We start from the raw sequence: 15,080 nt of genomic DNA, 5'->3' as shown, positions 1-15,080 counted from the left end.
TCCGGGTCTTGCTGGACTTAAATACCTAGTCCATCCAACAGATGGATTCTACCTGGCCAATTGACCAGCAAAAACAGCTGTAACTACTTTTTAAAATTAGGTAATCTGTCATTCGCTACTCTCCTAAAACTTCATAAAATAAATTGTCGTGACGACGGCCAATTAGTGGTGTTCTACCACCACCCACAGCACTTGCGTGCTGGCGGGTTCTAGAACATTCAACACAATATCAGTTAGTACCTCATTTATTTGACAGACTATTAAGCTAAGTGCCGCTGACTCTTTAACATGCAAATCTGGAGTACACTTGCTTTGCAAGGTATAAGTGACCATCCTAAAATAATTTTAAGAAGGTTTTTTAATTATTAATATTGTAAACCAAGTTGTGGTGTAAAACTATCCTTTTACCTAAAAAATATTTCTTTTCACTACCAGTGAAATTATTGAAAAATTGTAATCAGCTTATCATAATACCACAACTTTGGTAACTGTGGTATCACAATTTCCTAAGAAAGCGTAATTTGCGTTCATTTTAATTAAGTTTCCCAAAACCCACACCCAGTATGCACGAACTGCGTAATCAATAAGTAAAGGCACGTTTTAAATTTTTGCATTTTTAATAAATTAAATAAATATTAATTCAATTCAGTTTGATTTTTGGTCGATTTGTGACAAAGTGACGTAGGCAAAAGGACAAATAGTCGATGAAAAAGAAGATGGTATGAAGAGGAGAAAATCAGGCTAAGTGGGGGAGTGGTTACAGCTGAAGAATGGCTAAAACTCTCGAGTGCTTAACCCTTAACAACTACAATTATGGCCTGGGCAGGTTCCGGTTCCATTTGGTCTGTGTGACTCGCAGTGATCCCTCCTAGGAAGGACCACTAATATCCTTGGTATGTACAATGGGGCGAATTACTTTCCCCCTTTAAGAGGACGAGCTGTAGCTGGACGAAGAGCCCGAGGATCCAGACGAGTGGGACGACGAGCTGCTGGGGTGGTACGAGCTGTAGGCCAGGTTCTGCGAGTCCCAACGGGCATAGGGACCTCCGCTCATGGGTTCCCAGCTGCTGGGATCGTAGGAAGAGGCCGTGGTGCTGGGCACTCCGTATTCGCTGGCCGGAACTGGAGCGGGCATGGGCACCATGTTCATCTTCATGCCTCCCAACTTCTGGATAAGGTTGTAGATCAGGAAGCCAAGGACCAGCTTGATGGCAATCTTGGACAGAATAAGAGCCTTGGTGGCCTTCAGACCGATCAGGGCCAGCAGGATGGGCATGATCACCTTCAGCTTGAACTTCATCAGCAGCAGGATGGGCAGGAACAGCTTGTCCTTGTTCTTCTTCTCAGCGCGACCTGAAGGGATTTTTTAAGAATTAGCAAGTGCTTAGGGTGGCATTCCATGACTACTGACCCTCCTCCCTGGGCAGCTCCAGATCGAAGCCGCGATCCGAGCGGTAGGTCACCACGGAGCCAGCGAAGAAGGTCTGCGGCAGCTGCAGCCTCATCTCGTTGGTGTTCAGAATGCGGCCCAGACGATCCACAATGACCTTATCGATGACATCGTCGCTCAGGGCACGTCCGCTGACCTCCTCCTCCACATTGGCCACCGTGTCCAGGTAGCTGAGCACCTTCTCCTTCAGGCAATGCATGGCATTGGCATGGAAGCACTTATCCACAATGGTCGAGATCAGCTCGTCGGAGCTGTGGATGCGCGGGGTCACCGCGTTCTCGATGGCGGCTCCGGACACAGCCGTCGAGGCCACCAGCAGCAGGGCACACCCGAACGCGAGCAAGGACGAGAAACGGAAAGCCATTGTGTCTCCAATCGATTAGTTACAATTGTAAATTGATGTATTTAACACTACCAGAGCGCGTAGTGTTCACTGTGGAGTCGATGCGGCGACAATGTTGGATGATTTGCCGATCGTTTCGGGTTTTATACTGCCGCTCCCCGAGAGCGTCAAAGAGACCCGTGCTGGTTTTTTGGAGTGCACAACTCGGTTTTTGGACAGCCCAACGCAGCTAGTGACGAGCGACGAAAGTCGAGCCCCGGGCCAAGTCTACGGAAAGCAAGTGGCCAAAGTTTTTCACAAAAAAAAATGAAAAGAAAACAAGAACGCAATGGGGGAGTGTCACGAATATTAAGTACCTGTTTTCTCAATTTCAATTCAAATAACTACTGTTACCAGAACTTACATATTTAACTAGAGGGAATTTTCTTCTGATACAGTAGATAGTGCTTTCGCTAGAAGATTACTGTCTCGAAATCCGAAACCTTTAAATATATTATTATATTTTTTGTTGTAAAGAGGGATTTGGGGCGAACCTTACCATCTCAATTTAAATACGTTTTACCAAATAGAATTGTTAGTATCATAAAAAAGAGATCTATGATAACTCATGATATTGGGTGAATTGATCCTTTAACCTAAGATGGATTCTTCAATCCAATAGAGTCCTGGAAAGCCACATATTTGATGCAGCTATAGATATAAGCCAAATGCAGTATACCCTTTGCCCTCTTCTAATACCCAGCCTTAAAACAGTAGCCTCTCCTCTATTAACTGGGTTGCCCCTCAAGCTTTCTCGCTTTCCATATCGGCCTCAGACACATGGCCCACCTAACCCTCCCACCAGCCAAAGTTGCATTATTGACGCCTCGATGGAAATAACTCTTGTTTGCTATTAGTATGCAGGCCCATTACTCTTACGCGACCGTCCGCAAGAAAGCCAAATCGAAGACACGTACATACTTCGGCGTATTGTGTCAAATTTCGATACAAGAAATCAGTACGGAACTCAACTACGATTTGGTATTGACTCCTCGCTAGATTTGATACGTTTGTGTTTTTTTTGTAAGCGGAACTGTTTCTTCGATTTCGAAGGCGCTTCAACTTATTATTTTGTTTGCTTTTCTTCAGATTACGAAATTGATTTTCGATTTTATTTGTGCCTCATATATTTAGGTGACACACTTTTTAGTGATTTACATAAAAGGGAGTTCCTGTCCATGCTTGTGCCATTATTTCCTCAATATGACCATCCCGAAATGAACTTTACTAGATGTAACAGTTAAAATTGAAATAAGTATAAACTTAGGATTGCTTAAAATTATTAACAATTTAACTTCTTAAAACTAAAAATATTCCAAAATTTTACAAAATACAACTTGTTTTGGAGTAAAAAATTAATATTAAACAAATTGTTAAAAATTATTTGAGCCAAAAATCAATATGTGAAATTTACAAATGTGTTAATGAAAGATTGATGTTTTGACTTAGAAAAAGTATGTACGTACTTTTTTGAAAACACCAGCATATTATACAATCGGACATCTTTGTTTTGCCTGCCAAAGTTGAGGAAATCATCATAGATTATCTAATGGTCAGTTTAAATAATTCAAAAGGTGTCTCTTTGTGTTTATACCAGCGACATGTTATTTTAATGTGTAACACTCGTATCCTACGATATAAGAAATTGATGGGCAGCTTAATGTTTATTTCACTAGCGCCACGCTTTTGCTTGGATCGTGCCAAAAAAGGTTTGAATGTGGTGCGATAAATTTCCATATGCCCGTGTCTTGGCTTCAACTCGATGCTGTTGATGATGGTGTGCTGACCAAAACAGCGTTAACAGCACCACCACCTGTCTAGGTGTGTGCCCACACCACCGGAATCCCTGTTCAAACTCCTCCGACACCGGTTCACTCACCTGATAAATTGGCTTAAATTCTGTGAAATTCTGCCAGCGGCGAGAGGCCAGTGCCCGAATGTGCCTATATTATGCCAATATTCACACTTTGCTGGCTTCCAAAACATACTTACATGCATTGAAAATTGATGCTTGACCCTCGGAAAGCCTTCAATTTGAGTCTATTGAAATGTATGCAATTATCTCATCCATAAATTGAAAGTAAAATAAGACAAATTTATTTTCAAATGTTCTTGGAAATAAAATAATTTAAGAGCGCAACAGTTGATGCCACAATTTTATTCCATTGCGATAAATTTAGATGTTTTAAAATAAGATTTTTTTGTATACGTTTTTAACCTATAGGTTATAGTGAAATCAGATATATAGGGATGCCCCAGAAATCAATTCAGCGCTAAGTCTTGTAAAATTTATATTGATGCATGAGAAACTTGCGCTGAATCGGCGCTCTGTGATGACTGTGGCACCCCCGATAGATTGTATTCATTTTTTTAAAGATTGGTTGATTGCCAGTATTTTAGAAACGGGTGTATAAATTTACTTTTATATCATGTTTGTTTTTATAAAGCATCAGGAATTATGTTTATTAACAATAAACTAATAAAACATAAATTTATCACAATTAGATCAATATTTTTTTAACAATTGTTTTATAGCAAATTTGTTCTTAAAAATATGTGAAATTAAATAATAAGAGGGATAGGGATTTCCACTCCAGACAATTTATTAAACATTTAAAAATATAGCAAAATACATTTTTTCAAAAGCCTTTCAATGTAGCGGTACGAATTCGTCGAAATAGAAAAGGTCGTCCCTTAGCTCTTTTATTTTTTGGCAAATTCCAGCGAAAATCTTCTTGGTGCATATGAGCGTAATCAAAGCTGAGGCTAGCTTTCATGACAGGGATTTATTTGTGAGTTCTCACTTTCCGTTTGGGCCACCCATCGATTTGTGTCTACTGCGAGACATATGCCCCAGTGAGCAGAAGTCAGGACGGGAAATGTCCCTGATCTATTGGCCCTTGGCCCTCACTCATCGGGCAAAGAATGTGGAAAGACTTTCACTCTCCGATGCCTGGCGACTTTCGCACAAGTGAAAAGAGGAAATTTAAATTTTTAAATTATATGCAGTTAATCAATTTAATCGACTCTTCCAGCCGGGCCTCAAAAGCGACTTGAGCGGAATATTTAATTGGATTTGCTGCCGAGGGTCGGCGTTTGGTGTGGATTAAATTTGTCTAATTAGGACACAATTGCTGTGCCGGCGATGGCTTATACATATTGTATGCCAAGTGAAATTGGCCGAGACTCTGAGAACACCGCCGAGGGGTGAAACCGTTAATTAGGCCTGCTGGCCCAGGCATTCAACCGGTGTGGTTTTAGCCGCAATCTGCTTTTGGCCAAAATCCGTGGGTTAAATCTTTAATCTGAATTTAGATGCTGACCTCCACCCATGCCTTCAAGGAATGAAATCGATTTTAGCATATTCAAGGCATTTATTTTGCTACTTTATTTTGGTGCTTTGCTTCTCTGTTTTCTTAATCTCTTGTTTTCAATAAATAGTTAATAAATATTATAAGTAAAGTCTAACGATTGAGCAGCGCAGGGAAAATGGAAAAGTGGGCCAAAGTCACAGCATATTCCTAACAATTAACAAATGATGCTGTGCTTTTGCGACCACTTGTTGGCTTCAAGCTGCTCTGCTCCACTTGGTTCTCAGGGATTCATCATTGGGGCTTAGGCGTAGGCCTGGTAGGCCAGGGGTTGGGCCAGCTTCTGGGGCTGCTCGACCACGGGGACAGGAACAGAGCCGAAGGAGCGACCGTCCCAAGGACCATGGGCGGTGATGTGGGCGGTGTGGTGATGATCATGGGCGATCTAGAGGCCACAAATATGGAAATTATAAATCATTAATGAAGAGTTAATGTGTGTCGTGAGTATTCTAATTGCTAGTGTTGGTTGGGTAGTCAGTTTTGTGGTTTGGTTGGGAGCGGGAGAGTGTGGGCGAGGATTCTGGCTCGACTTACCCTGCTGCTGCCGCCCTCTCGACTTCTTATACATACATGCATTACAAACGACACTTAATTGCTTCGAACTCCACGCCCAACATCATCCCAACACACAAAACGCTGACTAATTACCACATCCAGCGAATGCCTGGAAGACAATTGGAGAGGCGTTTTAATACCGAGGCCGGCTTACCTTTTTGCACAATTGGAAAATGGCCAAACCAACCGAGACAATGAAGGAGAAGAAGCCCAGGGCCAGGGCGTTGAAGGCCTTGATCTTCAGGATGCCAATGGCCATGGGGATCACGGTGATGGCCTTCAGCAGGATGAGCACCAGGATGGGCATGGCCAGCTTACGGAGACGGTGCTTCTTTCCTGGATCATTAAGATTGCGTTAAGGGTTAGTAGGTGCTAAGTGATTCGAGTGGCAAAGAGGCATGCGGAAAGTGAACCCACCCTTCTTGAAGATGTTGCCCTTCTTACCCCTGGCTTCGACATCGGTGCCCTCATCGCCTTCGTCGCCATTCAGCTGGAGGTTCAGGCTCAGCTGGTCGTTAACGAGGTTGCGGGCCGAGACGGTGACCTTGGCATTGGCCAAGGGCAAGTCCATGCTGACATCGTGTCCCAGAATGTAGTTCTCCACGGCATCCATGAATCCATCGGCACTGCTGGCACGGGCTTCGCTGACTGGCGTGGTCTTCTGGCCATTGGAGCGCACCTCCAGGTTGGAAATCTATATCGGACACGTATGGATTGTTTATAAGAACTTAACAGATCTTAAGATGATGTAGTAAAACTTTTCAAAAGCTTTATATGTAAGTATGAGATTTCTGGACTCATCCTTAAACCTAACATAAAGTGCTTTGTTAAGAAATGTAAAATAACTGAATTCGAAAATTAAGTTTAGATTTAATATTATCCAATATCCAGAAGGGAATATAAACTTTAGGTAGAAAGAATAAAATGCTCAAAATAATATTGAAATTTAATTATCATTAATTAATTCAATTAATCCTGCACTCTTATTGGTGATTCCCAAGCTCACCTGGTAGCTGTCTTTGCTCATCACGTTGTCCACGAACCGCATGGCCCGCTCTTTGATGCAGGCCATGGAGTCTTGGCCACTGGCGCACTTGCTCTGCTCCTCGGCGATGAGCCGCTGCAGCTGGTCGGTGGAGCCACCTGCCGCCTGTCCCGCCGCCACAAGGGCCGCCACACCAACGATCACAAGGAGCAGTTTGGCCATTTCGCTGTTCAGGTTCTTTGTTTCCGCTGGTCAACACACAACTCGCCTCTGCGCTGGCACAATTGCGTTTAATAATCGTTTTTCTATTGTTCACGATTTTTATACTCAGTGGATCTTTAACTCGTCCGCTGCCGAATGGCTGGGCGAAAGAAACGGAGAACGGCCGCAGAAGACTTGAATGAAGCGAGCGGCGACAGAGCCGCTCCAAGTTTGTAGTCTTCGCCTGTGTGCGTGCCCCGGCGCACCACGTGTCGTATGCTTAATGTGGCTTTATTTCGAACGCGTGCCGCTCGCATCCGAGAGTTTTCTATGTGGGTGGATGGCTGCACTCGAAGATATACATGTTTAAAGTGTATATTTATTTTTGAAAATGTCGTTACTTGATTGTTTTTATTCATTAACACACACTAAATTTTGTGATCAGGTTAATGTTTCCATCTATTACTCCCATTACATTAATAAAACATTTATTTTAACATAGGCTTTAGTTTATAGGATTAATAAGAGTATCTTATAACTTAAGAGAGGATAGAAAATTCTCATGACCTTGGTCTTTAGTGTTTGAGTTCCTCTATCTCAAGAACTATAAGAGATGAGTTTTAATCATATTTAGCATTAATACGTCTTCGAATACTGTTAATTTATATAATTATTATTTTCGACCAGTAAGTTATTCTTTATCCTTAAGAGGAATAAATTATTAAGTCGATAAATATGTGACATATACATTTCGCATTCATGAATAAAAGCAAAGAACCCTAATAATTCAACATATATTTTTTTAAATTATTTTAAAATATATCGGTTTAAATAAGTTACAACTTAAGTGTTTAAATTCTTTTGATAAGTGTTTCTCACATTTTTCCAAGTGTTGGAATGCCATTCAGCAGTCAGCTCTTAGATTATGAAGTGCCATCCAGGAAGGATAGGGAAAGGGCATTACCACTAACTGATTGAATTAGTCACAGTAGAGTTGCCCCCTTACATTTGGTAATTAGCAAGCATCCTTGATGCAATGGCATTTATCCAAGCAAAAAGGAATGGCACAGCTTGTTTATTTTGTCGACCCAAGTTAAACTTCACGCACCATAATGAGTAAGAACAACTAATTTAAGAAACTCCGCTGCAAGCAGAATGTTTCACTTTGTTTGTGAAAAACTTCTGGGACGAAAGGGGAGTAAGGCAAATAAAGTTGCGGACAAAGTATGAACTTAAAGTTTATAATAACAATTGTTCAACTCTCCCCATTTTCCCTGTTTACTTTCAGGCGTTAAACAGGTGTTTCTCCTGGCCCTTTTGCAAACTGAAAATCGATTAGCTGGTCTTTGAAAAGTTTTAATTGGCTATTATGGTGAAAATTCGTTTCTGAATTAATAATAATCATAACCTCATAATAGGAGGTAATCCCAGGGACCTCGTGTGGTTATAAACCGTTTATTGGCCACAAGAAACTAGCAATTAAAGTATTGCAACACATAATTTTATACGACCGGCTCACGCCGAATTGCGCAAACTAATTACGACACTCAAGTCATAATAATAATTATTAATTGGGGAAGATGGAAATATGGAAGCGGATCAATGGACTTCTGTTGGTCGGTGGCCAAAAAAAGTGACCACCTACATGTCAGCGAAATAGAAAGTGTTTTTCCTTAACGAAAGCGAAAGTGACATGCCCACCTCCGCTCCTCCGTTTAATCCAAGTCATGCGCTGAATTTCGAAATACGGTTGAAATATGAATCTCGTGCATTGATTACGCGTTGTTCGCCATGAAAATTGATTTGATAGTGGATCCAGTGCCTTTCTGCCATTTTTCGGTTTTCGATTGTGTGGCTTGGTCAAAAGTTTCACCATTTCATTGGCGGACAATTTACCATTCCGGTCGCATTTCTCTTTCGAGCCAATGAAATTGGAAAACTTTTTCATATTCCAAATTGTTGCGTAGAAACGATGGCCAAGCGATGGCGGCCAAGTGCATGCCGTTAAATATAAATGAAGTGTCGTCGCTCAATGGCGATATTGTTTTTCAATTTCACGTTTTTTTTTGCTGTCGAATTCTCTGCTTTTTTGTTGGCGCCACTGCCATTTTGCATTGTTTCACGCCATCGCCGCCGACATTTTGGCTAGGAGATGTGTGTTTGCGGCAGCTTTCCAACCCACCTGCGCCAGGTGAAGCCTCGGTTTCATTGGGTGGCCATTGGCAATTGATATGACCGCACCGCTGGCCATCGATTTTCTCTCTGCGATGGACAGCAAGCCAGAAAGTAAGAAAAGAATGCAATAAATAAATGGTTCCATATGGCTTTTAGGTTTATTTCGTACCCCGTGGCGAGAGGCAATGAAGTCTCCCGAAAGTATGCTAAAAATATTAAATATTTATATGCTTTTAAATGATATTGGTTTAATTAATTTGGAAATTACACTTTTATTCTTTCATGTAATGCTTGTGGTAATAAAAATCCTATAGCACTTGCATTTTCCATTTAGATGTAGGTAAATATGGTATTTAGAAAGCATTGTGCCGCTATTATCACTTGAATATTTTGAAGGGGATCTATTAATAAAACGGGGGAAAATTTAGCATTAAGACATTATCTTCTTCAGGTAAGCTAAAAACATATACTGCCCATTTCGTAGGGTATTTTCAGTATACAGAAGACTTTTCTACCTGGCATATAAAATGTGTGCATTCCATTAAAGGGGCCTCGGTGGTTTTCTCCTATTCGCTGTTTTCACCTCCTGGAAAGTTTGTTGAATTTAACATGAAAGCTCATTGGCATTTTTATCAGGCACTTTGGAGAAAAGTTGCACTCATTATTCTGTGGTATTTAATCTACGAACCTCTCTAAAAGGAAACCTTGCGCATTAGAAAAGTTTTGGGGTTAATTTCCCCTTTTCTCTTTGGGGTAGCAACTCCAAAAAAAGCCTTCAATTAGACACATTATTTTTGCATGCTTTTATTGCAGAAATATTTACACAAAAGGATACCAAGCTAATTCCCACTTAGTACCTTTTAAAACGCCTTGGGGGTTTTGTTCTTTTTTATGGTTTTTTGCTTTGTACACTTCTCAATAAATAAATAAATAAACAATACGCCGAGCGCCGTGCGTTTCAACTACTTAACTTAGAGCGAAATAAATAAGGTTGCAGTTTGGCCGAATTTCGTAAAGGGGTTTTGGTTTTTGGTCTCAGGCTCACTTCTGACCCGCGTAGGCCAAGTCCTGGGCGTCCTGGGGCTCCTGCGAGGATCGGGCCCAGGCGTGGGGATCCCAGGCGGGCGAAGGGTGCTCCAGATGCTCGATGTGCTCCACGGGCAGGTCCACATGGTGGTCGATGTGGTGCTCCAGGTGGTGGTCGATGTGATGCGGAACAATGTGCTCGATGTGATGGGGAACCACATGCTCGATGTGGTGGGGTACAACGTGCTCAATGTGATGGGGCACCACATGGTCAACATGGTGGGGATAGTGCACCACCTCGTAGTTGACGATCTTGGGCTTGGCAATCTTGAAAATAACCAGAGCGCCAGACAGAACCAGCGAAAGCAGGCCCAGAGTCATGGCCTTCCAGGTCTTCAGGGCAATGAGTCCCAGAGCCAGGGGAACCAGCACAGTGGTCTTCAGTTTCAGACCCAGCAGGAAGGGTAGAATTGCCTTGCGGATCATGCCACGTCCTGGGAAAGTACAAAAAATTGGGTTAAGTATGAGGTAATATAAAGTTTTTTCTTCAAAAAATATCATTATCAACCAAAATATATTATTCTTTAAAATTAAAATGTTATAGAAATCAACAAGATTTACCTTAACTTAAAAGGTTAAGTTATATTATACATTCTAAATAAACAGAACCAAGTTTTCATATGGTGGAGGGTTTTCTTTGCATTTTTAAAAATTTCTTCATGTGTATTTATAGAATGTATATTGTTATTATATGAGACTAGCATTTTTAGAGACTTTTATAAAACTCAACTAATAAATTCCTCTATTCTATACGCACCTTCGTTGGCAGCTGCCAGGGGAATGACTCCGCCCTGGGTGAGGGGATTCGACATGAGGAAGTCGGGCACCAGGGAGCGCGCCTCCGGGCTGCGGAAGTACTCCGGGGCCTGGATCCTCAGCGAATGGCTGGCCAGATAGCCGTCGATGTCGTCGAAGAGACGCTCCTCCGGGTTCAGGGATCGGGACTCGACCTTCTCCGAGGTGCGGAGGATGGACAGGCGCTCGGTGATCCGCACCTCCGGCTGCTGGAGAGCCGAGTTGAACCACTGCAGGGCCTTGGGACGCACACAGGAGACACTCAGGTCCTTGAGGCAACCGTGGTACATGTCCAGGGCCAGTTGGGTGGCGGTTTGAGGCGCCCGGTGACCTTCGGTGGGCGCCGAGTGGGCGGCGGACAGCGCCGCAAGGGCGACTATCAGACAGGCGGCGGTGCTCTTCATCCTTTCGGTGGTGGTTGTGGTTAGTCCCCAACTCGCTCTCTGGTTCGGTGGTGCGCACGCGTTGGCCACTCAGCGGGTTATGCAAATGTCGCACGGGCACCGCTTGGTTTTTATACGGCGGCACTTTGCTAATTGAATTGCGTATGCCAGTGCGTACACTTGGATCTTTCTGCCCACCGCTTTGGGCTCCAGCTTTAGCGACCATTTCGCTTTGTTGTCAAAGTCATGGAAAGCGCAAGTTGACCACCTGAGTTTCACCTCTGTGCAGGCATGGCCCTAACTGCTTCTGGCTTCTGATTCTGTTCCCAAATTATGGTCTATTGGGTCACGCAAGCGATTTATGGGCACGCTGTTCTATTTGCCGGAGGAATTCCTCGTGACGATTTCCCACATAATACCCCTCTAATGTGCCGCACATAATTGAAAGTTATTCGATGGCTTCTTCTGCATCGACGGCCGGGGACTCCGCTCGTAAAATCAAGTGCCCAGCAATCCGAGGTGCGTGCCTGGAAACCCAATTAGAATACGACTCTCCCAGCGCTCGTTTCTTCGCCAGCTGCCCGGATTACCGATACCCCCTCTGTGGGCAGTTAGCTGCACCTGCTGACCACTGAAGCAGAAAAAATACATTTGGCTCTCTATTGTGAAGCGAGTCGCTTTGATTTCCTCTCTTAATGCTATATTTGCATTCTAGTTTGCTATTATATTCAATATTCGAAGTATCAAATAACCATCAAAGACACTTTAGCAAGAATTCTTTATGGCCAATAAGCAGTTGATTGTGGCATCTGCGATCTAAGTCTATAATCAAAGGAATAATAACTGTTTAATAGTTTTTTTATTACTGATGTTGATTTAAAACTATTAGAGTAATCTGTACTTTATTGAAGTTTTTAATCATATTATATCTTCCGAGTGACATAAAATGTCATGGGACATTATAGAGTGTAAATAGTTCGGTTACCATTTTCATTGTTTGTCGAAAAAGTTCTTGCGTTAACCAAAGATTTCTCGTTATTGATTTTTAACCAAGTTAAGCTTGAAGCCAATTGTTCTTTTTATAGAATATCATATTATTTTGTTGGGAGTCAGTTAAGAATAAGATTTTTATTGTGGGTTACGATAAAATTTTTTTTTTAAATAGACTCATTTAACATTTAATATTAGCATTTTTTAAGATTTTGTATAGCCCACCCTCATATCTAAGGAAACTGAAAACTATTTACCATGCAGCTTTAAGATTTGCTTTTGGAGCACACCGTACAACTCCAACAAATTACCTTCTACTTGAAGCCGATATAACGCCTATCGAGACTAGACCTGAGATGACCACTGCGTGGATTTGAAAGGTTTTCTCATTCGCCAAGTACACGGCACTTCAAATCGTCCTACAAAAGATAAATAATGTCAAAAGATAACCCCGAATCCTTTCAATTCTAAATTATGTTTCAATACTCATTTACTAGAGTGTAAAATTCAACACTCCAGTTAAATCAAGGAAACAAAACATCCACCTTGGTCCTCTTCAGAAGATTAAATACACTTAACATTACATTACTCAACTAAATCTAACACTCCTTCAACTGTATTTCAAATGAAATTCCACTCCCTTAAGAGCACTACAATACCTATTCATTTATATACACAGATAGCTTCAAGTCCGGACACGGAGTATCTTTTAGTAGCACTACAGGCACACGTATAATAAAAGCAGCACTCTTACCAGCACATAGCTCTATAATATAGAGTCTATATTCACGGCAGAAGTGGCAGCTATTTAAGCAGCTTGCGAAAACGCTGCATTACAAAAGAAGAGATACGTAGTTTGCTCGGGCTCACTGTCATAACTGCAATCAATAGCCAACATAAGCAACCAATCCATCTATACCACACGATTCCAAAGTATTCTAAACAGCCACCAGTCGAACATAAAACAAGAGAAAACGTATTGTCGATGGCCTCGACTATTAGATACCCGTTACTCAGCTAAAGGGAGTACCAGAGGGATTGAAATATCCTTGCAGCAAATCTGCTTTTCTCACTAACACATCTAGCCTAAAGCGCAACCTAGCCTATAGCGTCATCTAGCCTGTAGCGCCACCGAGCTTATAGCGCCAACTAGCCTATAGCGCCCATAGCGGCTTGGTGGCGAAATAGTGAAAAGAGCTGATTTGGTGCATGTGGTTTGCAATCTCCATTGAATTTGCAAAATAGTGATTATTATTTGGATATACCTTTTAAATGAATAGTCCGATTTGGATTTTTGGTATGTTGGTGGGGGTATTGACAATAAGAGCAAAATCTAATTTCAATTTTTACAAATTGTTATAAATTGTGACGGGTTTTAGTGTTATGGTCGTTTGTGGGCGTTAGAGTGGGCGTGGTACCCTGCTGAAACAAACTTGCGCTGAGTAAGAAGCCCATGAATCTGCATGCTTAATCCAAACATTCTAGCTCTTATAGTTTTCAAGATCTCAGCGCCCATACGGACAGTCGGACAGACGGACGGACAGACGGACATGGCTAGATCGACTAGTGTGTCAGGATCACATCACATCAAGAATATATATACTTCATGAGATCAGAATTGCTTTCTTCTACCTGTTACATACTTTCCGACGAATGTAGTATACCGTATAATCTACCAGTAATGGGTATAAAAACAATTTGCATCTTTATGGAAAAATGCATGAGACTACTATAACTTTACCAACCCCAGCAAAAACTACAACATTAAAACAATAACTTTAACAGCCAGGACTTGGTAAAGTTCTCACGGTTACGTTTCCACTCCAAGCTCACACGTGAACATATAACAAGCAAACAAACAAAACCGCAATGTGAGCGCTGCAACACCAAAGCCACCATCAGACACATTCTCCTAGAATGTCTTCTTTTTCTGTCAGAAAGAAACAAATTTCTACCCTCAAACCCAACTGAACTCCTAGAGTAACACCTGGAGTATCCTAGCTTCCCTGAAATTCTTAAAGGCAATCAAATTATATCATTTCATCTAAAACCTAGACGTAGTCAAAATGTAAATATATGTATAATAAACGTTGTTTAAAGCCACAGTAGCTATAGCTGCAAAAAAAGAAAACAAAGGTTAAAGGTAAATTACAATTGCCATTTAACCTGAGAATAAATAAGATATTTGATTACCTAAATTAAATGAAAATGTACCTTAAGCAATAAGGAATGTTTTGGAGTCCATTCTCTTACATTTTGGGTCAATCTATACCAAGACTTTGGGAAACCCTGACATTGCGAAGGTAAATTATATTTTGTTTTAATTATAGCACACGTTTTTATTATTTATGTTATATTAATATGTATTTAAGATGGGTGATAAATCTCACTTAAATTGAATATTTATCAACAAGGTATCAAAATATCCTAGATGTATAGAGTAGAATCAAGATTTCAAGTATTTGTTTATCAGCATTTTACATAACAAGTATTTAATATTCAATGTGTTCTACAAGTATATGACATAATTCCGCAACTGCCAAAAGCCTAGCTCGACATCAAAAATAAACGACCTTAAAGTTTGGCAAATGGTATCCGTTTGCAACATAAATATTTTGCATGCCCTTTGTATTTATAACCTCAAATTGACAGCCAGTATTATTAAATCCTTCAATAAAACCGTAATTAGAACACAGTTTATGTACAA

At 41.3% G+C, this 15,080-nt stretch overlaps 3 protein-coding genes across 4 annotated transcripts; all 3 read right to left on the bottom strand.

Annotated features, from left to right (window-relative positions):
* Nucleotides 1-598: 598 nt before the first annotated feature.
* Nucleotides 599-1,920, bottom strand: Osi20 (DUF1676 domain-containing protein Osi20). The gene is made up of 2 exons (XM_017071299.4): nt 1,412-1,920; nt 599-1,353 (listed from the first exon to the last, which is right to left on the bottom strand). Exons 1-2 carry the CDS (start codon nt 1,812-1,814, stop codon nt 926-928), a joined length of 831 nt encoding a protein of 276 aa, XP_016926788.3. The 5' UTR covers nt 1,815-1,920; the 3' UTR covers nt 599-925.
* A 3,266-nt stretch (nt 1,921-5,186) lies between these two features.
* Nucleotides 5,187-7,039, bottom strand: Osi19 (DUF1676 domain-containing protein Osi19). 2 transcript variants are annotated; one of them, XM_036818932.3, is made up of 4 exons: nt 6,765-7,039; nt 6,176-6,452; nt 5,913-6,094; nt 5,187-5,588 (listed from the first exon to the last, which is right to left on the bottom strand). In XM_036818932.3, exons 1-4 carry the CDS (start codon nt 6,963-6,965, stop codon nt 5,448-5,450), a joined length of 801 nt encoding a protein of 266 aa, XP_036674827.3. In that variant the 5' UTR covers nt 6,966-7,039; the 3' UTR covers nt 5,187-5,447. The 2 variants fall into 2 exon arrangements, with proteins under 2 accessions (XP_036674827.3, XP_036674828.3); XM_036818933.3 differs by having other exon boundaries at nt 6,203-6,452.
* Nucleotides 7,040-9,898: 2,859 nt separating this feature from the next.
* Nucleotides 9,899-11,493, bottom strand: Osi18 (DUF1676 domain-containing protein Osi18). Its single transcript, XM_017071300.4, has 2 exons — nt 10,963-11,493; nt 9,899-10,639 (listed from the first exon to the last, which is right to left on the bottom strand). The coding sequence occupies exons 1-2, from the start codon at nt 11,402-11,404 to the stop codon at nt 10,161-10,163; spliced, it is 921 nt and encodes a 306-aa protein (XP_016926789.3). The 5' UTR covers nt 11,405-11,493; the 3' UTR covers nt 9,899-10,160.
* Between the last annotated feature and the right edge of the window lie 3,587 nt (nt 11,494-15,080).

Source organism: Drosophila suzukii, chromosome 3 (genome assembly GCF_043229965.1).
Source record: "Drosophila suzukii chromosome 3, CBGP_Dsuzu_IsoJpt1.0, whole genome shotgun sequence".
Taxonomy (NCBI): domain Eukaryota; kingdom Metazoa; phylum Arthropoda; class Insecta; order Diptera; family Drosophilidae; genus Drosophila; species Drosophila suzukii.
Note: the sequence above shows the minus strand (reverse complement) of the source record. Positions and strands in the feature narration are given on the sequence as shown.

Excerpts from the sequence above, each read along its gene's own strand:
- Osi19 (XM_036818932.3), bottom strand. The coding sequence starts at position 6,965 with ATGGCCAAACTGCTCCTTGTGATCGTTGGTGTGGCGGCCCTTGTGGCG. Across the intron at positions 6,095-6,175 it reads GGGCAACATCTTCAAGAAGG|GAAAGAAGCACCGTCTCCGT; the intron begins GTGGGTTCACTT and ends TTAATGATCCAG. Across the intron at positions 5,589-5,912 it reads TTTTCCAATTGTGCAAAAAG|ATCGCCCATGATCATCACCA; the intron begins GTAAGCCGGCCT and ends TGTGGCCTCTAG.
- Osi18 (XM_017071300.4), bottom strand. The coding sequence starts at position 11,404 with ATGAAGAGCACCGCCGCCTGTCTGATAGTCGCCCTTGCGGCGCTGTCC. Across the intron at positions 10,640-10,962 it reads CCTGGCAGCTGCCAACGAAG|GACGTGGCATGATCCGCAAG; the intron begins GTGCGTATAGAA and ends GTACTTTCCCAG.
- Osi20 (XM_017071299.4), bottom strand. The coding sequence starts at position 1,814 with ATGGCTTTCCGTTTCTCGTCCTTGCTCGCGTTCGGGTGTGCCCTGCTG. Across the intron at positions 1,354-1,411 it reads GGAGCTGCCCAGGGAGGAGG|GTCGCGCTGAGAAGAAGAAC; the intron begins GTCAGTAGTCAT and ends AAATCCCTTCAG.